This window comes from Bombus vosnesenskii, unplaced genomic scaffold (genome assembly GCF_011952255.1).
Source record: "Bombus vosnesenskii isolate JDL3184/JDL3185 unplaced genomic scaffold, Bvos_JDL3184-5_v1.1 scf7180000013266, whole genome shotgun sequence".
Lineage (NCBI taxonomy): Eukaryota > Metazoa > Arthropoda > Insecta > Hymenoptera > Apidae > Bombus > Bombus vosnesenskii.
Genome location: NW_022882926.1, coordinates 2,215,477 through 2,240,585, shown reverse-complemented (window position 1 = coordinate 2,240,585; position 25,109 = coordinate 2,215,477). Strand labels below are relative to the sequence as shown.

The following is a 25,109-nucleotide window of genomic DNA, read 5'->3' as shown; positions in this document are numbered from 1 at the left end:
AAAGCTATTTTACTCAACTTATCTTGGTATAAAAAACACTCGTTAAATATTTTACATACGAAGTCATACGTTTATAGACGAAAAAATTAAATTTTTGAGTGTAAATCAATATCCTACTAGCTAATATAAATTCATATAAATTATCATATAATTATTGAAACAATTCTATTTACTTATATCGCTGTTATTCTTTAAACTTTTATTCGTATTTCGATTATGCATGCCAACATGAGTACTTACGTTTATATAAATAATTACATTACGTAGAATATGTGTCGATAAAGATGAACCCTGCGGACGTTCGACGTTTCGAAATTTTCCCGCCGGTGGCGCTGAAATCGTATTCACCCCCCTTTCGTCGCTTTCTATAGGTTCGAATGGCTGGACGAACCGCTAGTCGAGTTAGTACGACTCGTGACGTCGCGGTAGTTGGCAGTTCGTTTCTTAGTGTTCGCGATATCGTCTCGTCGGCGATGTGACCGGTTTTGAAAGTGACGTGCGATTTTTCGTACACATTATTACGCGTTTCGAAGCGGTCGATGGTTTACTGGTACGACGATAATTTCAAGTTCGCTAATGTAAACGCGGGGAACGCGAGATACGTCGTTGCTAGAAAATTTTGGCGTCACGTTCCCCTCGCGAGGATTCCATCACCCACTTACACGACCGGCTGTAGCTCTCGAAAGGATCTTCCGGAATACATCGCCGTTCGTTCTTTTGTTCGTTCGATATCCGTCGATGTCGTTGCAACATCTTAAGTGCAACGACGATTCTCGTGGATCTTTGGTTACGCGTTCGGAGTGCGGGAACGATATCACGAAGCGACATTCGAACACGTTCGGTTGTCTCAATTATTCGTGCTTCTAGTTGGACGGTCAGTGTTTAACGGCGTGTCAAGCGACCGGCTAATTAATTGCTCGTTGTACGATCGGGGCGACTGACATTCGTCCCGAACGTTTAGGCAGGAGGCGTTGCTGTTACATAGGCACCGAAAAAAACGGCATTACGGCCTGAAGTTGACGCATTGGCGATCGCGCGCGCGCGCGCCTGATCGGTTACTCCAGTGTAAAAGAATTTACGTCGTTAGGTCGAATTACAAACGCGAGTCCTGCGGCGAAAGTGAGCAACGGGTTGAGTGTACTAGTCCAGGAGAGTGGATCGCAAATAGGGAACAGAAACGCGGAGGCGTGTTCTCTCGACGAGAGTCTCACGGAATCGGAGTGCTTCCAATCGAGGACGAAAGAAAGAAGGCCGGTGAAACATGTCGAGGCTGCTGAAAGGCGAACCGACGGGCGGTTATATCATTGACTCTATCGTGGATCGTCGAATGTATTAACCGGCCGCAAATGACGCGCATCGTGGCGTGAACGAAGAGAAGAAAGAGACGGTGGCGGAGGACGAGCACACTGGACACGTTTCGGATTTAAACGGGGGAACAGTTTTCTGATCTAGCCAAAGAAAGAAAAGCAGGCCAGGCGTCGTGCCTCCCACTGCCTACCGGAAGTCATATGCCCATACACACGCGGAAAACGGTAAATCATCGTAGAAGCCATCGGCTATAACGAGCGTACACGTTTATTTTGCATTGGACCTGCAAGCACGCCTGCCCCCTTCACCTCTGTCTGTTTTGTTTTCCTTGGTTCGCCTACCGTCATTGTTTCGCCTTTATTTGAGGTATGTAAGGAACAAAAAAAAATAAACATTTCTTTGCCTGTGACTCGTATAAAGCATACGTCGCACGTTGTCCATTTTTACTCTTCTATTAGTATATGAAAATAGTGTTCGTTAATTCTCCGCTAATTCAATGTCAGGGTTTCAATGATTTACCTGTTCTATTACGCGTATATTTTTAACGATGACATAGGAACGCGAATCGAACGAATTTTTCGACGTTTCGGCTCGTATCAATCGATGCGCTCCGTTCTATGGAGATACGAGCGTCGTTACGTCGTTAAAATTTTTTTTATTTGACGTATGCGTTATACCTCGTTTCTAGATCGCTGCTTTTTATATAATATGTATAAAATAAGATAGAAATCGATGTTCACGAGCGGAGAGATCAAAGCGAGGAAAAAAATTGGGCGCGCTGGGCGGTCGGTATTCCGCTCGTATTCTCGCTCTGATAAGTTTCGAGCGTGAAGCGTAAAAAGTTCGACGCACAAAGTGTAAAGCTTTAAAACGGCATGGTGTAAGCGTTACCATACGATTTTCAATTTCTCTCGTTCCCCACTTGCTCCTTGAGAGATTCACTATTCCGCATTCTCGGGATTCTTGCAACTCCAATTTCAACTACAGCCCTGCGGTGTTTTCCTGATCCGTTAGAAACATGCCTGAATCACGTACGGTATCCCATTCAACTTCATCGCCTTATTTTCCCGCTACCATCTTAAAGGGTCACGTGACCGTAGAAACAGGACATTAGATGGCGTTTATTTTTCGCGGTATTTCGCCGCCCTCCATATTTCCCACAGTCTTTCTCAATTCTCGGTCGTATGTGCCGTTTCCGTGAAATTTTGCGTGTTCGTACGATAATTCGTTATTTATACATTGTATTCTGCTAGGTTTAAGTTAGTATGACGGTCACCGAGTATTTCTCGCAAGCGACATGTGGCAGTTTTGCATATTCGTGCGAGAATTGATTGTTAATTCTTCGAATTAGATTTGACTATATACTATGACCACCGCGGACTTCTCGTAAGCAACACGTACTATGTAACGTTTTGAAATTTGATTATTTACAAAACATGTAAAAATATGTGATAACGTCTGAAATATAAATTCGATAAAACAGAATTGCCAAACATATCAAGTACATATTATCTGTTCTTATCGTTAGCGAAGATTATACTTTATGCAGAAAGAACAGTTCCTTCCGATTCGTCGGCAATGTGTTAAGTGATCACGTGACAGCGGGAGTAAAACATTAGATGGCGTTCTTTTTGCGGCATTTCAACGCCTTCGTGTTTTTCAGTCTTTTTCAACCTTCGGTCGTTTGTGCCATTTCCGCGAAATTTCGCGTGCTCGTGCAAGAATTCGAACTCATTAACGAAGGAATGATCGCGTGAGCACGAGGCTGTAAAACGAAGAACCAGCGGATCCACGTCGTCGTGTAATACAATACACTACACGATTACGAATTATTGGACAAAGGGTATACCGGTCGATGGTGGAGTATCGACGTTGTGCTGCAGGTACGAAATGATCTGGAACTCGGAGCGATGTGTATTTCCTCCCCTCGTTTCTCGTGTGCGACGGCTGTTTTCTTTTTCCTGTTCCCCACCTCTCACCTTGCTCTCTCGTTCTCCTTCTGTCCATCCTTCTTCCCCTTTCCGCCTCTTGTTCTCTCTTTCGGGCCATAAACAACCGGTGCTCGACGTTTGCCGAGGTTATTGGTTTTTGCGAGGGGCACGACAGTGCCGTATACATGCGTCTGCGGGACCCGGCTTCACAGACGAGATGCTGTACTTTCTCTCTCTCTCTCTCTATCTCTTTTCTCCTTTGTTTTTGCTTCCTGTATCTTTCTAACGTTCACGATCATCCCCCTTATATCCTTGCCTAGCCTATGTGCATGCATTACACACGCGATTCCGTACATAGATAAGCGAATACAAAGAGAGACGTAAGTACACGGCGCGTGTTCACGTGGGCAGCGGTAAAATTCGCACGAGACTAATTCCCAGAGACAAACACTTTAATTATAACGCTGCCGTGCGCGTATACCTAAGTACGCGCTGCACGATCACGATATCGACGCTTTTATTAAACACGAGCACCTTCGACGATGCTAACGCTATTATCGGATTACCGGCGGAGCGTGCCGTGCGTACGGTCGAATTTCACATAACCAAGTACAACATACGTATGACCTATCGTGCTTTTTAGCAAAGTCATTTTTTCCTTCATTCAGATAGATATTTACTTTTTTCCGATAGACAGCTTCTATACCTTTTTTCTCCGTTGAAAAAGCGTATACCTAACTGTTTCCTTGTGTCATTAGGCACGAAAAGGTTAGGCATGAAGAAAAGATATTAACGAAGGCTCCGCAATGGTATAGGTTAGAATCTACTGAAATGTAAAATAGAATCGAAGAGTCACGATATTTACGAGCACACTCACAACACATTCGGGATTAATGGAAACGTATTTTCGCGCGTCACGGTGTCATCTATTTCGTCAATATTATATCCGTGTAAGAGTACTATTGCGTGTTAGTACATATAACCTTTGGATACTGTGCCAAGAGTATTACGTATTGTACGTCGTTCCTTATACTAACCTGACCGAGGCCAATACACATATATGGACGGATGTATATGGAGATGGACTATTGACTCTCGTAGGCGTATTTGGTTACAGTGTTCTCCGGTGAACGTTCACAAATGTAAGATTGTGTTTCTGAGATCACTGTAACCCAGATACCGTACCGAATCAACAAGTATCGTGTTGTCGATTTGTAATGCGGATCGTTGATGGAAGGAGGGACGCGGGGGAGTTAGAGCGATCGGAGGAAATTCCACGCGATGGAATGGAATTAAGAATCGCAAGTATTCCGTGTTTAGCGAGCACGAAATATCGTAGCTACAGTGAGACGTCTTGCGTTAAACGCCGCACGCGATAACCAGCGATAAAAACCGATTTTAAAAAAGCAACAGACGTCCGTAGATAAATTGGATGACTAGTGGACAACGAAACGAAAGGTTTGGAATGTTCGTCGATTTTACCGTGACCGTCGAAGGGTTAATTCAATTATACTGACCGGCACGAACATCGAACCCTCTCGTTTCCTCCCCATTTTTCCATTTTCTTTCGTTGCAACGCCGTTGTTGCGTGTACAACCGTGTCAATTTTTTTCTGCTGCTGTTACATCCGCCCCCATACATCTATCGGGTACACGACAGGGACGCACGTGCACCAAAGCCAAAAAAACATTGGCTGCACTTTCTGCATCGTCGTCTCGTTGATCCGTACGCGTCACGTAGGTGGCCAGGGTATACGTATACCTACATATCCTGGTACTGAATTTCGGGAATAATAGCGGTACCGCGTCACGCCGTCGATTCATTTTTACCCAATTTCACGCACCGGTACACCACGACCCACCGCCCGGTCGCCCCCGCAACATCGCGTTTCATCCCAAACCCCTTTCAAAATCGTCTCTGCTCTCTGTTTTTCTTTATGGCGAATTCTCTGCTGCTCTTCCTCCGCGCTAGACTCGTTTCCCTCTTTCTTTTTTATCCTACGGTAACGATTCTCCGTTGAAAACCGCATTTTCGCTCTTAATTTTCGTCGCGTGAGGACGCACCCTGTTTTTGGCATTGCGGTTTATTTTCGCGGCGCACCTCCATCGTGTACGTGTAATGCGTTTTTCAATTGCGCGCCACCGGATTCACTACCCTCGCGTTTCCCATTCCCATCTCGCCATCCCGATAGAAATTTACTCGCCGCGCGCACGGCTCCTCTTCAGCACGCATCCCCCTGGCTCTTTTTACGTCGGTTAAAACGAACGCAAGCGTCCGAATTTTAATGTACTTTGCGCAAATTCATTTCGCCGAAATATCGTTCGCTTCTTCGTTTGTCAGTCCCCGATGATTATTTGGTCCCATTCTTTTCGACGTTTTCGCATCTCGTTTCTTGCTGCAACTTTTTCCTCTGGATCGTTGCCTAACGACTTACCGATGGGATATCGATAATGCATTAATAATTAAAAACGTACCCTATCGTGGTTAGTGGTAGAATATGGTCAACTTGTTTTGCGAATGAACCGAAACTCGCTGCTATTATCGTGATTCACCAGGATTTCTGAGAATTCTGCACATAAATTTCGATAAATTTGTAGAATACGGCGGAACCTCTAGTGTCCGGTTTTATGCGAATGTTCCACGATCCGAGCGTTCTGTTAATCGAATATTTCTTGCTTGTGCCCTTTACTATTAGACATCCTTTTTATATTTGTATGTTTTATGTTAAAATCTATATTAAATATTTTACTATGAATTTAATTTTGTACGGGTTAATATCTTTGTAGAATGATATTAAAGAGGAGAATTATTGTATTAAGCGTTAAAAAAAAATAAAAGATACTTGAAAAGCTAAACTGTTGCAAGAATTGTAAACATCTTCAAACTTGGAAGATCTATTATATTAATGTCGAGAGACAAAAGCACGTAATTATTTAAATTACTCAGGTATTTCAAGAAATAAAAAAACTGTAATGGAGTTGAAAAATAAGTTTCTGGGCTGCGCTGTATAGCGATGCTTTCCATAAATCAACAATAAAGCAACACCAACATCCAGATTTATATTAAGCGAAAGAGTTTTGTTATTTGCATGAATATTGTCATCGACGTTTTAAGTCTTAATGCTGAAAAAAAACAAAATTACAACGAAAGTAACGGCGAATTAAATGCCTTCTTATTTCGAAGTATTTGTGGTATTGGAATAATTTCAGGTACAAACAAGATATGATTGTTGAAAGATTAAGTCGCAAAAAGCGAACAAAGTTCATAAATAAGTTAAAAAACATTACGTTTGTATTATACCATATTTTTTGTAATATTCTTGTATTATTCTTTTTGAAATATGAAATAATAGTTATAAGGAAAAATACGTGTTCCACTATCCAAGAGTTTTCTCGTCCGACCAGTCATCCATTAATTCGAATACCGAAGGTTCTACTGTACTTTCAATGTCATCGAATTTTCTTAATATAAAAATCTTGAAGAATAAAGAAGAGAAAATAAAAAGTACAGGAAACTAAAGAAAAGTAGAGTGGAAAGAATCTGGCCATAACAATAGGGAGAAGTAACGTCATGAGTGAAAAATACAACGAATAGATTTCAAGATACACTCGAATGAAAATTTTCAGATTCCTAGGATTCTAAGGGAACGCGCCAGGAATCTGAGAATGACAGGTTTAGTAGAGTACCTGCAAAATTGCCGATGTGAAAATGTGGCACGATATACACGAACTATACACAGCCGGAACTGTATGTAGATTGTAGATATTACTATATATAGTGGTATGTACAGCGTGTTATACTCGAGTCTGTTTGCCTCTCTCTCTCTCTCTCCTCTATGTTGCTCCGTACAACAAGTACGAGCCCTCGTGGCGACCATTACGCATTCATATTAAATCGGGAATTTATGTGAGCTCATTGCCAGGGACAAACTGTAGCTGATATCTGGTTCGTCTCACGAATCTTCAGATTTCTCTGCTTCTACGTTTCGACTTGCTACAATTAGACAGGTGGAAAAATGATGATCGAAACGACGAATTATTTGAAAATGTATAAAATTAAGATTGCTATATTTCATAGTCTCATTATCGTCGTGGCTTTACCTGGCGGTTTATTCGATTCTGGCCCCGTCAACATGTCGTAATGAGATTTAGTTGCAACGGCCGCGATATCCCTTGCTCGATGTAATTGTAGCAGCTAACATTGTATAAAGCATGCCAGAGGTAATTAATAATTTTACATTAATTATGCAACGGTATGGCTCAACGTTCTAATTAACGTCGCACACCACGGATAAATACACCCGTATTTTTCTATAAATTTCGTCGGGTTTCAGTTGAACGTGATTCGACTGGATTCATTTAGTCAATTTCCAGATTTTCCTCGTCAGCGTATTTTTGTTCCGTATACGTACGTATAATCAAGACGCCGTGATTTTTGCCCGATTCTTTCGCTAATTCGGCCTAACACCCCGGCTGATAAATTATCCAATTTACGCGTGGTATCGTGCTACTGCGACGAAATTATTTATGCCGCACGAAGCTGATGAAAAATTTCGTACGGCCGTGACACGCCGGTTAAATATGGCGCGATACGGCCTCCCTTTCAGCCTTCAGGAACCGTGGTCGCGCGATAACGTAGAGGCGAAAATATACCGCGAGAGGGAAAGGGCTTTTTCCTCATTTTTACCCCCGCTCGTTTTTTTTTTTTTTTTTTTTTGGAGAAGGCACCTTGTTGTCCGTGTTTGCCTTTATAAACCTGCACCACGTGTCCGAAACTTTCTCCTCTCGAAACCGGGATTCAAGCCAGGTTGTATGAATGGTGGGCCATTTGAAAATATAAAAACGCACGTGGTCGAGTAAGTTACGTAAGTCGAAGGAAAGAAAAAAAAAGAGAAAGAGACTGGACGTATCCGCGAAGCGTTGAATGAAATTGCGAAATGAAATAGAGATATTACAGATATTTCTGTATTCTTGGTGACAAAACGGCGACGGGGCTTTTAATTAATTAAAAGTGAGCAGCAGCTGCCGTAAGCGTGCAAGGCCGCTCCCAATTTTCACGCAATTATACCCGTTGTCCGCAGTTTTGTAGGACATTTTCCGTGACTAACGGGTAAACGCCATTGTTGCCCAGTGAAAATGGATTGATGGAAACAATAGGCGGGATAGAGAAAAAGAGGGGTTAGCCGGACAGAGAAAGGGGTAAAGAGAGGTCGGTCATGTCACCGCCGGCCAGTATCAATTATTTTCAAATTACGAATTTCACCGTAGCATAGTACAATTGATTTATCCATGTCGTCGAGTACAGACGACGCAATTGATCCCTGTCGCACTCTATAGATCGCGTTGTTCCGCGCCGAGAGACGCGTCATTTTTTTTAAAACCGTCGTTCGCCTCGCTTCGATGTCTCTGTAGCCTACTAGAACGATCTTTTTTCCAGCTTTTCAAAGCTTTTGAAAGTACGTGGTATTCAGTAATGGCTGTATACTTGAGTACAAGACATATTTTCTATTCTATCTTTTTCAAAAAAAGATAAGCTTGTATCTAGTAATTCCTTTACAACTTGCAGAAGTTGAAAGAGAGTTCTACCGCAAGAATTTGATAAAATCTGGCGTCGATAGAATACGAGAATAAGAGGCACGATTCTCTCGACGTGTACATTCAAATGCGATGGAAAATATCTCGCTTTCATTTGCAGAAACTCGTGTGTAGAGATTGGATCTGCGAAGCAGTCAATTGACGTATAAACGTATATACGGGTGGAATATTTTAAACGAAGTTAATGTTAATATAACGAAGCTACCTTCCGACCTCGATTCGACTATAGAACAACGTGGAGAGGTAGGTTGCTGGTTGCGAGAAATCTGAAACTCGCTTCGTGTCGGTAAGACTACCAGATTGATCCAATCTATTCCACGATGTTGTTCCAACATTTCTGTTAAATATTAATGTATTATAATTCTAAATCAAGATCTAACCATAACGTAGCGTGTCTGAGAGCGCGGTTTCATCCCAGACGCTCGCATACGTAAATTATACCCAAGTATACATGCATTACCGCGATAAAACGCGACCCGTAGAAAGTTAATGAAATCGCCAATTAAAGTTGACTTTAATTGCAGCGTGCAGCTTGCGAGGAAATCGAAATGGTCGAGCTGTGCGGAAGCGGACAACCGACTTCAGCGATGGGAGTGATGGGGATCGGTTCGGTGGTGTCCGCGGCAACGTCGTCCTCGTCTTCGTCGACGACGACTACTGCAGCCTCATCCTCGGCGTCCGGACGCGCGGGCGTTTTAGAAACGCAAGTTCGTGGTCAGTGGTATCGCGTGTTCGTCTCGTTGGAGGACGATTATCTGAGCATCTCCTTGGACGAGAGTTGCGAGACGAGCAACAATGCCCTCAACAACGGTAACATAAACAACAACAACGTAGACAGCCTGAACGATCCGGACGTGCCGGACTCGGTGGCCAATCAGAAACGTATCGTGCGCGTGGTGAAAAGCGACAACAACGGCCTCGGGATCTCGATCAAGGGTGGCAAAGAGAATAAAATGCCGATTTTGATCTCGAAGATCTTCAAAGGGATGGCTGCGGACGCTACCGAGCAACTATACGTGGGCGACGCTATTCTGGCTGTAAACGGGGAAGATCTGCGCGAGGCGACTCACGATGAGGCGGTAAAGGCGCTCAAAAGGGCTGGAAAAGTCGTCGAGCTGGAAGGTGAGTGAATTATCAAACGCTCGTCTTTTATTTGCATGTCTGTTTGCTGCGAGAAAAACGATCGATGAGCGAGACAGTCGTCTGACCGGTGTCTATATGCATTCATCCAGAGGTAGATATAGATACGCGTATTTGGGCGGATCCTCACGATAGATATACCATAAAGATCGATCGTTGCGTAAAGATCGATGCGTTTAAAAGGTGAAAAGGTAGACGATCGAAATGGATGTTAATACGCGATGATAGAGGAAAGCAATCGCAACGATTAGTCTCGCGATGGGTTGAGTAACACGATGGTTAGATGCAAGAAGATGGTAGATTTCTAAATGTCATACACGTAACGGATTTCTCTTCTGAGAAGTCGGTAATCTTCCGCAAAGTATTTCTCGTTGCTTTCGTTCGACGCTCGACAGTCTGACGGATGTATTTACCGTACCTATGTATGTTTCCGTAAATAACGGACCTCTGGTCTCTTAACTAAATTCGATAAATGAATTAATCCGGGAACATCGACGGTTTTCGCGTTTCCTTTGACCGACAATTCGGAGATAATTAATAGCCAGGGCGCGTTAGCGAAATCAGGTTGCCCGACGCTGCAGTCCTGTCAGGGGCTCGGAGGAAATCTCGATCCGTGGAAACGTGAGCGTAAACGCAAACGCAGATTCGTTTAGCCGCGCGTCGCTCCAAGTACTGAAATGTTCGGTCGGAAGTAGAAGTAGCTAGGCTAGGAAGGGTAGAACGCTAGACGACGACGGGGCGACGGGGTTTAGGGGGACATTAACGAGGTTTTCGCTCCAATTAGCCTCGAGTACACGGCGCATTAAGTTTCCACGTAGAGATTCCTGCCAGTTTCTGCAGGTCGTTTTAATATCGAATTCCCTGTCTTTGAACCGGAACTCGTGCCATTTGCGCGGCACTCGTGTTACGTCGAACGAGCCACTATATCGCGGAGATCGTCGTAAGAAAAAGGGCGCGACAAAAGTGGCAGACCAAAGGAGGAGGGACAGAGAGAAGGTGGTTATGTCCGAAAGGGAGCTTTTAGCCTGATTAATGCACTATTTCGGGATGTTTTTTTTTTTCGACCTTTCCTCGAGGTGGTAAGCGTCGTCGAGAAGCAAAGAAAGACTCGACGATGCTTTTTCTTCGTTTTCGAGTCGGAGCGGAGGACGGAAACCAGTCTGATTTTGCAGATTTCGCGCGAGTTCTCGCGCCATCGTACACCGCCTCCAGACTATTATCAAAAAGTGTGAGACTGAAAGAAGTAGCGCGGGGTGAAAGGTCGGCGAGAAAACGTGTACCGTGGTGCTGCCTGGAGCGTTAAATGGCGCCTCTTCTCTTTCTTTTCTATCTGCCTTTCTTTTTTGTTTCCTCTCCTACTTGCAGGTTCTTTCCCTCTACCTGCTTTTTTTTGCCGCCTTTTCTTTACATGCTTTTATTTTACTTCCTTTGTGACTAGTTATCGTTTGTTTCTCGTACGAATCTGCTACGAGCGACACAAGCCTGCCCAGTGAAGCGCGACGCCCGCTCTCTCGTTGCACATGCTCGTGTCCGCCTGCACTTTGCATTTAACGTTCTCCGGCCGATGCGCGACACGTGTTCATGTATACGTACATCTCTCTGTACATGGCCACGCGTACGTGCACATACCTATACATTCGGGCTCGTCCGTGTGCATCAACGTTGCACCGCTTCGGGGCTTTCTGGCTGGCGTGCGATTGTATGCACGCGAACGCACCTGTACCATTATTTTCCTTCGTGTCTGGAGAGCTCGCACAACCAAAAATTCGGCCAGAGAACGGCTCGTTATTGAGCCATTTTCGGTCCAGTCCGTTTACCGAAAAACGTTCTCGAACCGATGAAACTCGTTCGGCGTGAATGACCTCGACAGCTCGTTGCGTTTCGCATAATCGCGTGCGGTTTTCACAGAAAATTCTCGTTCCACTCGCGTGCGCTATTCAGTTAGGATTACTTAATGTCTTTTTCCTCTTCACGCTTTGGTTCCTTTCTTACTGATAATCCGGGAAACCGATATCGAATCATGAATCGCTGGAAAATTGGTTAGTGGGATGGTACAACTGCCCGATATTGTTCACTTCTCTTCGTCCATAACTAAAATACGCCTGCTCCCAAAGAACCTGGCCTAATTACGCTATCATCAATCAAGCTTGCATTCCTTCCGCTTAACGAGTGCGTTTCTTCCTGGCCACGAACAGTGACCGATTTTGCTCATTTTCGCGAAGCATTGTAGAAGTACATGGAGCTTCTGAAAAGGACGTGCTGCGTATCACTGTACGCATTCCTCTCGCTGGATGTTACCCTTCGACCAGCTATATCCCGCTGTCTGACAGCTTTTCTTTTATTCAGACGCTTTAGGTACGATTTCTTGTGGCACGTAGTACACGCCGCGCCGCATCGTCTCGCACGTGCGACATTCTTCCATCTGCTTTTCTTTCCTTTCCCATCTTCTTTCTCCTTTCATCCTGACTGGTCGGCCAGTTGCCAGTTTTCACGTGGGTGATGCGTGGAATGCGATACTCGGCGTTCTAGGTCCGTGCAGACGTGAGATGCAGAAGAGGATGCGCGCCCGCGTGGGCGGCCAAGCCCGAGAATTGAAAGAAGGAAAGACAGAAACGACGGGAGGCCGAGTCCAGAGGAGAAGACACGGTTGAAATTGCGAGAGAGACAGAGAGAAGGAGGGAATGTAGAAGAAGGAGAGTGGATTACTAGTTGGCCCAGCATCGAATTGACTGTGGAAGATGCGGAGGAGGGGCGAGAAAGACGTTAGAGGAGAGCTTTGGAATACATTAGCCGAAGGATTTTCATCGGGACTCGGTGTCGCCCGTGTGGACCCGACTGCGTCCCGTTTAAGCGAGATTTCGCCGAAAACTTCCGGTTTCACGGGATAAAATTGCAGTCAAGTTAGCCCCATCAGGCTGACAAAGTTTCCGAAAGGGCTCGCTAGCAAGAAATCGAATAGAAGTTACTACTCTGCCTGATAAACGAAGTCGAATTTATTGCTCCACCGCTTTCCAGATTTATCCTGATTTATTGTATCGACCCCTTTCTTTCGAGCCCTACTTTTTTCCCTTCCCTTCTACTTATCCTTCTTCTTTTTCTTCCCTTCGATTTCTTTCGGCGTGTATGAACGGCCTTCGAGGCGAGTCAACCGGGGGGAACTATTGTTTCGGGGAAGATTGATTCGATCCTGATTTTCGTACAGAATTCTACCACTTACACCGACAGTTCCTCGAGTTCTTGCTGCATGCGGGAAATAGAGAAAGTTCCTTGTAATCTACCGATGGTTCCGATCTGTTTCACCATGTTAAGCATCGGTTAACGATCCATAACTCAACTTGTGCTCGGAAGAACACAAGTTGAGGTGCAAGCAGATTTCTTCCAAGAATATAGTGACGAATATGTTTAATAATAAAATACGGATAATGATAATTTAGCTCTGCAACGATTCTCAAACTCCGCCTTCAACTTCTCAGTGCCTTTTAGCTATGTGCAGCCAAATCTCCGTGTATCCGGAATACTAACATATTCGCGCATTCACAAGTCGTTCCATGCTCGCTGTCAATGCTAAAGATCAAATATCAGTTGATCAATCTCGTCGTTATTCGTGCGAATTTTCACTTGTGAGGTATCGATTAGCAAAAGGGTTAAAAGATTCGTAGCGCGAAGAACTAGTTTCGCTCGATATCGCTTCTCTTAGGATCTCCTTGCGACTTTGCGTGACTTTTCTTCACGGTTATCTATTCGCCGACAATCTGGACATCAGATCTGCAGAATTCCGTGCGTGAAATATCGCGTGGCCTTGATTATGGATCGTTTGGTAGAGGCACACGAGATTTCCTTGTATTCTTTCGCCTGGACGTGTGCTACTCCTGTTCGGCAATCGATCCATGCAATTGTTGGGCAACGATTTCAACACGCGCGCCTATAAGTACTTGTATTACCGGACTAGGTTGTTGGCGTGATTGTTGCACGCCCACGATTTACGTAAGAATACCTGTTAATACGGATCCGGCAGGTGATACTCGTTATTGCGTAGTTTGACGCGATGACGACCTTTGATGCTGATTGCCAACCTTCGAATAATGCTGGTACATTGTGTAACCATTGTTCGCATTATTAGCTGAAGGATAAGTGTGGAGATTCGAAAGAATACAAGTATCGTGGAAACGTTTTACCTTCGCATAATTATCTTTATTTCTTTACCGTTGCGCAATTCTCTTCTGCGTTTCGTTATTCTCCACAGTCTTTATGATTATTTGCTCGCGGTCGTGAAAATTTAAGGAGATCGCACACGCGATGGTTTCACCATCTACCAAACTAACGTTTACTCCGATATGCGCCGTCGATGATTCTACAAGGCCAGTTTTGCTCGAATTTTAAGCAGGCGCGGAATTAGATGAAACCGCTCGGTTCTCCCGAGCTGGATGATTGGGAAGACATAATGTTACTCGAACGAGCGAAATGAATGAAACGTCTGTGGTTCTCCTACGCGTATCTATTTGTAATTGGAATGCGTAATTTTAGTCGGGCATTGTTCCAGTCTAGCGTAGAGGTTGGATGACGGATGACGCGCGACATCGTCAGGGAAATTGCGTCTTAAATCCTGCAGGTCGGAATTCCTTTCACTGCGAACGTCAGACTACTCGTCCTTCCTTCCCGGTTCCTCTTCACCGTTTCGCCTCTTCCCCGTCAGTCTCATCTTCCTTTCCATTATCTTAATCGCCTCGGTTTATGAGCTTGCTCGCTTTCCTTCAAAAAGACTTTCACCCTTGATGATCTCTCCGCCTGGACTGAGTGTCCCCTCTCGTCGAGCGCAATAAAAATTACGCGGCGGTTCGTATAATACGATCAGAGATTTAAATAATAATCGGGTAGCGTTTTCGTGTCGAATCAGATTCTACGGTGGTTTTCATTGAAAAGCGTTCTCCTCGTTAATCGTCTTGATCGTTTGTATGTTACAATGGTAAATAATTCGAGAGCGGATTGCCGCGGCACGGTTGGTGGCGCGTGCATGGATTATTCGTTGGCGCACGCAAATCTGTTTTTCGACGAAACACAGAAGTACGATGGAGCTAGTAATAAGCTAAAGAGAGACCGAGAATACACGGCGTGTACACGGCGCTGATTAGCGAAATTCGAATAATTGCGCGATGCTAGAGGCCAATTAACAGGTGACGGAAATTAGCCGGCCTCATTTTATAGCTCATCACGATAATTAGCTTGACTCTTTGCCGTTTCGCTGCATAACCGTTACGCGCCGGTTAACATCGTGTTCCGCGTATGTTTCGCGTTTCACCGGGCTATAAAAGAAACCATTTACTGTGGTTCTTAGCGCGACGCGGATCGTCCGGCCGTTTCGATCCGAACAACACTCGCGGATGACTAAGAGACGCGGAACACGAATTTCAATTTTTATTTAACGACCTCGACTGTTCGTCCCGCTCTGTTCTATTCTTCGTGTATAGTTGTAAACCATGGACCGCCTGGTCTCCGTGTTCCGCGTGTTTCCTCGCTTTCGTATTTATAGACGCGTTTATGTTATTCCGCGAATCATTTCGGTTTGATGAGAAATCGCGATCCAAACAATTGAAACGCTAGATATTTTTTATTTGCTTCGTACAATTGAGTTCTCTATTATTAGACAAATTCCTTAGATTCACGTTCGCGTTTTGTATCAAATATAGAACAGACTACGTTGTTTTGCTTTGTTATTCGAATTAATTGCGTGATTCATCACAGGTCTGGCATGCGTCTCGCGACTAGATTTCTGCTATATTTGTACAGGCGAAATTCCGATTTTTCCTCTTTTATTTTTTCTTTTCTATATATGTATGCTATGTCCGTCTACGATGGAGTAGCTCTGTTTATCTTCCTTTGATTTCCTTTCTATCTTTGAGCAGCGTTCTCTGTAGTCATCGATATTCCCTTTTCCCTTCTGAACAGGCCCATATTAATTTTCTTTTCTTTCTCTTTCATCTCACGAAATAATTCTTCCTGCCTTTCACGTAAAAGTCTATTTTCCATTTGACCAAATTTCGTAATCGTATAAAATTCACAACTTTCTCTATTGTTTTTTCCAATTTCGTTAAAGCCGGCTAACTCGAATGCAGTTAGCGATTCAGTCGGCGCGGCACGGTATCCACGGTAGAAATACGCGGCTCAAAGGCCGCGAGTTGGCCAATTAGTAGTTTCGCTGGCATAATTTGCGGTCACTGCTTTATTCTCGTCCCGCGAAATTCGCAGACAACTGCGCCGAGTTTATTATCAACGAACGACAGCGCGTATAATAAGCAAGAAAAATGGAACGCACGCCGCGGAACCGGTAACGAGATTCCTGCCGTTTAATTGTAAGTGCAAGTTGGATTCGACCTACGTCTTTCCACCTGTGCCGGGCTGGTAGATTACAAGCGGCGCGACGTTACTCTCCGCGGGACACACAGCTCGGAAACCTTTGATCTGTCGTTTTAGAGAGACGAAACGAGGAAGAAGGTTCGGTAAGTTCGTTTCGCCAACAGTAATTTCGAGGTGGACTAAACTTATTTCTAGCGCCAGTTGATTCTCTGCTCCACCTACTCGCGAAATTATAGCCTTTTCCCGTGAATAAAAAGTACTCGAGATTAAAGGGAGCAGCCGCGTTTGAATCGCGCGAGTTATTTTCACGATCGCACGTCAGAGATGTCTTCGGTTGTAATGGTAAAGCTTCTGGATCCATTACAGAGCGACGTTCAAGGTTTATCCTTAAATTTCACCGTGATTAAAGTGGTTCTCGTTAATTGTCTTTTCCCAGAGAGAAATTTCCTTTCCTTCTTTTATGTTATTTTTAAACTTTCCACTGAGTTAGTTAGATATCACTTAAAACTATTAGAGGATCGTTTATCACGTTACTTTGATTTCTTTTTCTAAATTTCCTAATTCCTTTTGTCTTTTCAGTCATTTGTAACAGCTAATTTTGCCAATTTTTCATCACGTAATAGTAATAATAATATTACGTTGTATTTTTTTATCTTTAATTATGAAATTTACGCGAATATGTGCAAATATCTTTATTTCTGCTTCTCTTTCGTCTTGCCCGTGATTTGCGGTTTATATATCGTACAAGCATACACATTAACGATAATAGTAATATCCAACATATTAACTCAAAATCCGAGCGTATGCTTGCGATATCTCTAATAACTTCTATAAATTTGACCAATGTAATATGATAGTCGCGTGACATCGCAGTGCTAACGAAATTTCAAAATGTTTCGCATAACATATACAACGTATTCATAAAAGTCTCTATAAATGTCCAAACGGTTTCGTATATCCTATATCAATCTGTTAAGCCTATATAGGTATATTATACGACTTCACATTTTTATGTGCATTTCACTCTCCCGTAAAAATAGCGATCTAAACGAAGGGTCGTATATTTGGCCACCAGAACAAGCGTGACACGTTACCGTATTCTTCAGGAACCTGAAAATTAAACACGCCACTAGTAAATTACTCGAACCGACTGCAATCTGGATCCTTCCTTAAAACATAAATAATCCATGCAGATTAGGGGTAGAGGTGTATCCGTTGGTCGGCTGTTCAAGGGGTTAAAGGAAGCAACCGGCTATAAAATAATCCCGGGTAGAAGCTCCGGTGATACTTGGCCCGTGTAAAAGGGAATCGTGTTTCGACCGCGGAAAATAGCGCACCACGGTTAGGTGATTAGCTGAAACACGGCGTCGGCACCTAAAATATACTCGAAGAATATGACTGAACGTCGCACAACGTCGCGTCGGTAAATGTATTTACATAGTGCAAGTCGGTGCACGGACTCGACTAGCATGGCGATACACGAGGTGGGTGTACAGTGTACACCATACAGTGTTATAGCGTACAGAGACACGAATATAAGGCACGAGCCAGCGCGGCGCGTTTCTCGTCCTTACGAGCATTATAGGTATATCTCCTCGCTGGTGTACTGTGTTTCGCGTGCCTTTCATTTCATCCTTTACGGTACTTCATCATGATTTACGGGGTATCCGCATGAAGAGCGACGCTGTCGCATTCTACGCCCCCTGCTTGCTTCTAACGTGCCGTTTCTCCGTACTTTCTGCCTTTCTCTACCTTGGGTGTTCGTTACCCTCTTGCGCTCCCTGCTGTCTTCTTTGCCGCGAGCCCGTGTCCTGCTTGTAACTTTCTCGTTGCCAGTTGGCTACGGAGAGAAAAAGAAAGCTGCGAACACCGAGAGAGAAAGAAAAGGTGGGGAAGAGCGACTTTGACTCGATCCCCGACAACCTCCACGACGGTGGCCTAGGTCGTGGCAATATCGAATTGAAATACGATGCGTAAAAATGTCACAGGCCGCGTGACTCGCTCGTCGAGAGTTACCGCTCGCTAGAAAATTGCTGATTCTCGAACGCGTTTAAATTGTTAATTCGTGCATGGTCTCAGGCAACTGTATCGTTCTTGCAAAGAGTGTATGCTCTGGTCTTGGCTGGTTCTAGTTAGAAGTTGCATACTTGGGACTTGGTATACTCTTCTTTTAGCGTGTTGTTTGTAGTCCCGCGGAAATTGTTAATTAAGTAACAGCTTTATCGGGCGTTTCTTTTCAACACAGAACTGGGGGTAGACCTTAATTTGGTCTCTCTACCCTTAAGTGCGCCCGAGTAAAAGCGCCTTAGACTGCTCTTTAATTTGAGGTTTAACTTTTACCGTGTCTGTTGATGAAGTTTCGCCCGACTTGAACGTGTAACTTTATTAAGAGCTCGCGTAGATTGCCGAGACGAAATTTTTAGAGTATACGTGGGTCATACTTTCAACTTTACACCGGTGCACCTTATCTACAGTCTTCCAGTGTGCTTACGAAACATCAAGTATCGTGGAGCACTCGTTTCCCGAATCAATTCCCGTCGTTAAGACGCGTGCCAGGAGAAATACCACTGCAGGGGATCGACTCGTTAAACCGGCTTAAAATCAGTTAGGAAAAAGCGGTTTGAAACAGCGTGGCTTATGGAGATCCGTTTCTTACACGACTCTCGCCTGCTGTTTATTTTCCGTTCCCTTTCCGCTGTTTGTTTAGATAAAAACTCGTGCGAGAGCTCGAAAGGTGGCACACGTTCCTAAGGGCTCGTTTTAAATTCGCCTCGTGTTTTCACCCTTTTCAACGTTTATTTATATTTCTCTTCGTATAGCGAACTGCTTTATTTGACGTAACTGTCGTTGTCATTCTATTTTTTTACCTTTTTTCTATGTTTTTCTGTTTCTTTTCGTTTCTTCTCGTTCGGTTGGCTTCCGACGCAGTTTCCCGCGGTCGCTCATAGCCATAAAATTTCGAGTATCGCGCTGTTCCGATACACACGCGTGCTCGCTCGCCTTTCTAGGAGCGCGGTCCTGTTTTCTCTGCTTCCAGCCGGCGCCGAGCTCCTTTTTGTCAAGCACGAATCCGCTGTTCCAAGGTCGAACCTCGTGGGATTTAATAAACGACACGTAGCACACCGATGAAAATAGCAGAAAAAGCCTCGGAGGGAGGTATGGGGATGGAAAGTATTTCCTTGGTTAGCGGCGCGCGACAATTTGTCTCGTAGACCGCGAAGTTTAAAGTGCCACGTGCACGATGCGCGTTAATAAAGCGAACGAAGGCTACATCGTTGCATTGGATAAACGGACTACATTTCCTCCATTTTATTTACCTATTAACAGACTGCTGTTCTATCGTCGACGACAAAGCGAACGTGGTACGAGTCGATATTGTGTTTCCCGTTTTATGTCTCCTTTTAAGATTTTCCTCGAACATCGACATATTCTTCTCGAAGAGTTTAGGATAAAAAGTATGGTTCAGGAAGGAATCGTTTCTTGTACAAACGGTTGAAATAACGCCAAGTAAATGTAAGAATCTTAGAATTCTAGATGCTTGCAGTGTATATTTAGTTATTTATAGAAGTAATCCTATACAATTTTATGAGTTACGACTACTAAAACTACCGACGATCCTCTTTAGTGAAGACTTGTACTAAAAATTATAGTAGCTGTAGCCATAAAAATCATATCTACGTTTGCAACGGACGCTAAACAAATTCTGTCGTGCAAAATCGCCGTCCAACCTTCGAAACAGAGTTTGTCCAATTTTTCTTTTTTCTCGAAATGTTTGTTTCCGTTGGCGCGTCGATAACGCTTATCGCTAGGCCAGGAAGGACACGCTCGCCAAACAACGAAATCATGTACTCCTACGCGTAATTACTGTTATCCGACCGCAAGAGTAATACGCAATTGTGGACGTTTTTGCAATTAGCGGTGGCGATAGAGTAGAAACAGCAGGAGGAGGAGGAGGAGGTACGCGGCGCGGCGCAACGTGTATAAATGCGCAAAGAACGAGCTGGTTCGTGCGAGCTGCTGTAACATACTTGCCCGTTCCTTGTCTCCCTCGTACGGCCTCTCCTCACGATACGTAAAATATAACCGGAGGTCCTCTAATACACGTGGCGCGCCTTCTCCAACCCTCTTACGATCGAAACTTCGCTCCACGAAAGGTGTGCTGGCCTTCGTGAAACTTGCGAAATTCAGTCGACGTGTATAATAACACGAGCGTGATGATCCTTAGCGGTGTGGATGCTCACCGCCGCTCTCTTCCTCCTTTTTAACCGTTTTGCTCGGAGTACAGACTGGACGACAGAGGATCGTTACATCCAGCGACGTTTTTCCCTGGCGAGTATGTTCGATCGAATTTAAGCGACAGAATACGCGTGTACCGAGCGGTTGCGATTTATCGCGAGCTGTGGCTCGCTGTTCCTCAGCGGTACATGCGAAATATATAGCTGCGTATAATTAGAGATAACTTGAAGCTTTGTTGTTCTTTGCGCAATGGCAGATGGGACGGGGATGATGGCAATGGGAGTGGTTTGTCAATGGAGTTATTACAGTAGGATGAAAAACGAGTTGAATCTGGAAACAAGGCGTTACTCCCGCAACGTTGGAGTTATTCTGAATCCTGATTAATTACGTACTTCTCTGCATTTCGCTATGCATTAATCACTGGATCAATAGGCCGTAACGATGCGGATGATCACGTTGATGCCCGCGTCTCGATTGCCAATATAATTATCATATCCCTTTATGATACTGATTAATGGACCGTGATGCCATATCGTTTATAAATTCGAGCCGAGATCCGCGTTCCTCTGTAATTTTACAGCGTATCGCGAAAGTAATTGATTGGATGGGCGAGCAATTTCACGCGAGTCTTGGATACGCTTTCGTTCCATTCTGTTACGAATCGCCAGTCGACCATGAATTCCAACGTTGGTCATTTTTAAGAATCATATCTATCGGTTTTGGCTTAGCTTAAAAGTTTCGACCTATAGTTGCATTCCTTATCTTTATTCTATAGTTTCCAGCGTTCATTCGCACGTCCTACACGTCGTCCATGCCTCAATCGGACAAAATTTATTTCGTTATTCGCCTTGAACCTTTTTAATATTGGATTGACAATTAAGTGATTGCGGATTTTGTCTTTAGGCGATATTAGACACCTCAGGCGCAGATTTTCCCTTGCGCCGCCTCTGTTTCGGTTTAGACTCTCCAATACCATTCTTTCCGTTTATCGCGAACGGTAAGTTTTTCAAATGAAACTGTGGGAGCTTACAAAGCAACGTAACTGACGCAACTGACAAAGGTACCTTAATACTAAATAACAAATTACTGCTCAAATAATGAGAAAGTTTGTCAGCGACAAAAAGCCGATTGATTAATCGGCTATCAGTCGGTAAGCGTCGGCGACAAAAAACCGATTAATAGGCTATCAGTCGGTAAAGTGTTAAGAACCTCTGTCTCCTCCCACTTTTCGTCAACGCACCTCTCTAACGTCAGGTTCTTTTTTCGTATGTTATATCATCTAATCCGCGGTTTATCCGCGTCACTTGCTATCGTTCGATCGCGGAATAATTCTACGGAATAGCTTGGTCGCAGCTGGAATTACGAAAGATGGAAAGATAGGGTTCACGAGAAAGGGTAAACGGAAGATTCGAATGGGAATTTCGCGATGTTATTACATATCGGCCAAAGAGGTTCGTGCACACGAGTAGATCCACTAATGGATTCGCGTGCCGACAGTCATTTCACGACTGCCTGTCCCTCACTATGGAGTATTCGGTTTTTATTCCGCGTGACACTTTCAGTCGTCGCTCTCGAGTATGCTTCTTCTAATAGATATGCACAGAACTGTCTTATCGTCGTCGTTCCCGCTTAACGATCCTGCAATTACGCATACCATGGATCGATACATCGAGCAGGCCATAATTGCGGCGGTCTGATGACGGAATTACCATCAGTGGCCGAGCCGTTTCATCTGCTTATTAAGATAGCATTAGGCTTTCTATGCGATTTTACGAAGCCTCGAACATAAGTGGTATTTAATCGGTCTACGTGGAGTTGAAATAAGTTTTGTTACGTATGTATGTTCATTGGGTTGGAATTCGCGTTTACGAAGTACACCCAGGAGGGACATCGTGAAACTCCGTGATAATTTTCCAAATACCATCACGCGACGGTGCACGTGTACAATTTTAAAGCTTGGCAGTGAAATCTCCGATTTGTCTGCTCTCAAAACAACCAAAGTTTTATTGAAATGGACGCCGGACACTTGCTAGACGTTTCTCGTTAATATTAGCCTGATACCGGTGCCATTGCGAGGTAGAGATTCAGCTCGTTCAGACCTCCGGTCAGAGTGTAAACTTGCACCGTTGTATATGCAGATGCAACATCCGTGGTGCTCGGTGCGATATAGTTCCTGGCTTCGATCAATCATCTCTTAGAGAGTCAGTTCCCCAGAATTTATATTATTCGAATAAAGCAGATCGAGTGTAAATTCACTACCCATTACACCCGATCATCATTCATTGGTCGAATATCGAGCGAGGAAACGAGAGGGTCGGGGACAAGGACAGAGGGTGACTCGACGCGACAATATTATCGTTCGTTTTCCGTTGCGCCGACTTAAATCGATTAGATGATTATCGACAATTTCGACCGTGTCGATGCAGTATATCTAGTATTAACAGGTTTTATTGTGCCGTATTAATTCGTTATTTTATCGTGGGTTAATATTTCATCGGACGCGCCCGTCTCCCGATTATCGAGCGGCGAGACTGTTCCACGCTCGTTATACTCTCGTTCTCTGTTCGATTTTCTCGATGTAAATTTGAACGAATATCGAAGACGAGGAAGTGGTGGCGAACGTTCGAAGGCTGTCTCTTTTCCGTTTGTCTCGAGTTCGACGTCCAAACCGTCGTTCCAGCCCCGCCGGGTCGTGCATTCGCATGGAAGAATCAGCCGGGTGAGCGTTGATTTCTCCGGTGGCGGTCGATGTATTTTCGATATTTTATCTGGAGGCTCGCAGGATGGTGGCAAAGGACGGGCTGACATTGTCGACCGAGACTGCCTCCAGGGAATAAATTGGAACCGTCTTCGGTGTCGCGTCATGCCATTTATTGTCATTTGTTCGATACCAACAACCCCTGTTTGCCTTGCCGCGTCGCTCGATGCCATCCATTGTCGATTGCTTTCGAATCTCCGTGCGGAATACGCCGATCGTTCGTTTAATGGTCCCCCTCCTGGCTCGGTCTCGTCGCGGAACGGTGCTCGGCTTTTTCTTCCTTTTAACTCTCCTGCTGTCCCTCCTTCTCCTGTTCCTCGCAAACGATCGGACAACCGTGGACGCTTTTTAGCAATTTTTTCCTTTATTTTTCGCGGGAATCCCGCGAACCCGTTCTCCTTCTTTTTCCCTTTTTCTTCTTCTCTCTCTCATTTTTTTTTTTCGAACATCGATTAAATCGTTCGTATTGGTCGAAGGTTCTTTGAAGTGGGCGCGATTCGACGATCCTCGCTAGAAAGCACAAAGAAACGATGATAACGATCTAGCTTTTGTTGGGAACTTTCACAGAGTAAAAGAAACATGTGCCTTCCTGCTCGGTTTCAGTCAACTCCCACCCCTCGACCGCCTCGTATCGCTTTAATGAAAAAGAAGAACGAGCCCCGTTCTTGCTCGAATTGATGCGCCCTTTCGTGCCTCGTCCGGAAAGAAAAAGAAAGAGAAGAAAAAAAGGAAAACGAAGATAAGAGAGAGAGAGAGAGAGAGAGAGCCAGAGAGAGAAAACTAGAGAAAGCGTGTCTCGCATTCTTCCAGACAATGAAAGGGAAGAAGATCGCGGAGCAAGAAACGTCTTTCACCGTCGTTTAATGGACGAGACACTGGCGTCATTCAACCCGGTTGTTCGCAAAAAGGCGCGTCCCTATTTCTCCCCTGCTCGATTTCCCTCGTCGAACGCGTCTCGCCAAACGGCAAACGTCTGCCGTTTCTAATCGTGACGACCGCAAAACCGTCGTTGCCTTCCATAGCCAGGACGAGGGTTATGAATATTAAACCGGCTTTTCGCGGTTCGATGAATATTGATATCGACCATTCGCGCGTCACATAAACATTCGAAATGATCGGTCGCCTCGTCGAGTAAAAAGTCTCGCGAACTTCTCCTTTCGTTCTTCTCCGTTCCTCTACCCCATCCAGTTTCGCTCTTCTTTCGATACTTTAGCGTTCGAATGTCCTTCAATAATTGCGAAAGAGCTTTCGTCGTGTACGTCGTATGCATCGTAACGTCGCGGTGCACCTTTCATCCGTCGCGTAAAATTTAATGGAATCTGTCTGTGATATTTGGCGAATCGATGCACCGGTCGTATAAATAGCTGCATTTACGATCGTAGGTGAATTTTGTGCGGCGTCTTTGTATTATGGTTGTTCGTGCTTAGGACCTTTGGGTGAAACTCACGTCCGCTAGGAATTTTATTTTATTAGTAACGATAATGAACAGTCTGTCAACCACTGGAGAAACTTGTAAATAAAATATGTAGCGCACGTTGCTGGCATTTGCAAATTTCAAACAACCATAACTTGTCTTTCCTTTTTGCCGTGAACACTTCTTTCAACCGTACAATAATAATAGGAACTTAATTCCATTTCTTTGGATTACGATTTCATCGTTAATGGAAGAGTCATCCTGATGATAGAATCTTGGTTTTCCTTATTTTCGTACTTGTCTGTCTTCGTGAATTTCCGATTGCACGGGATAGCCGCGAAAAGTTACTGCATCGCCGATTACGCGAGTCGCAGAAA

The 25,109-nt window shown here is 44.4% G+C and overlaps 1 protein-coding gene across 2 annotated transcripts in view; it reads left to right on the top strand.

Moving 5' to 3' along the window:
- The first annotated feature begins 391 nt into the window (after nucleotides 1-391).
- The window catches only part of LOC117230365 (beta-1-syntrophin), a 349,898-nt gene continuing 325,180 nt past the window's right edge, over nucleotides 392-25,109 (top strand). The window contains exons 1-2 of one of the 2 annotated variants that reach the window (XM_033487749.1): nucleotides 392-1,532; nucleotides 9,358-9,955. In XM_033487749.1, coding sequence (XP_033343640.1) covers nucleotides 1,509-1,532; nucleotides 9,358-9,955 — 622 coding nt within the window. In that variant the 5' untranslated portion in view covers nucleotides 392-1,508. Of the gene's footprint in view, nucleotides 1,675-9,357; nucleotides 9,956-25,109 lie in introns of both variants that reach the window. The other variant, XM_033487750.1, reaches the window with a different exon arrangement.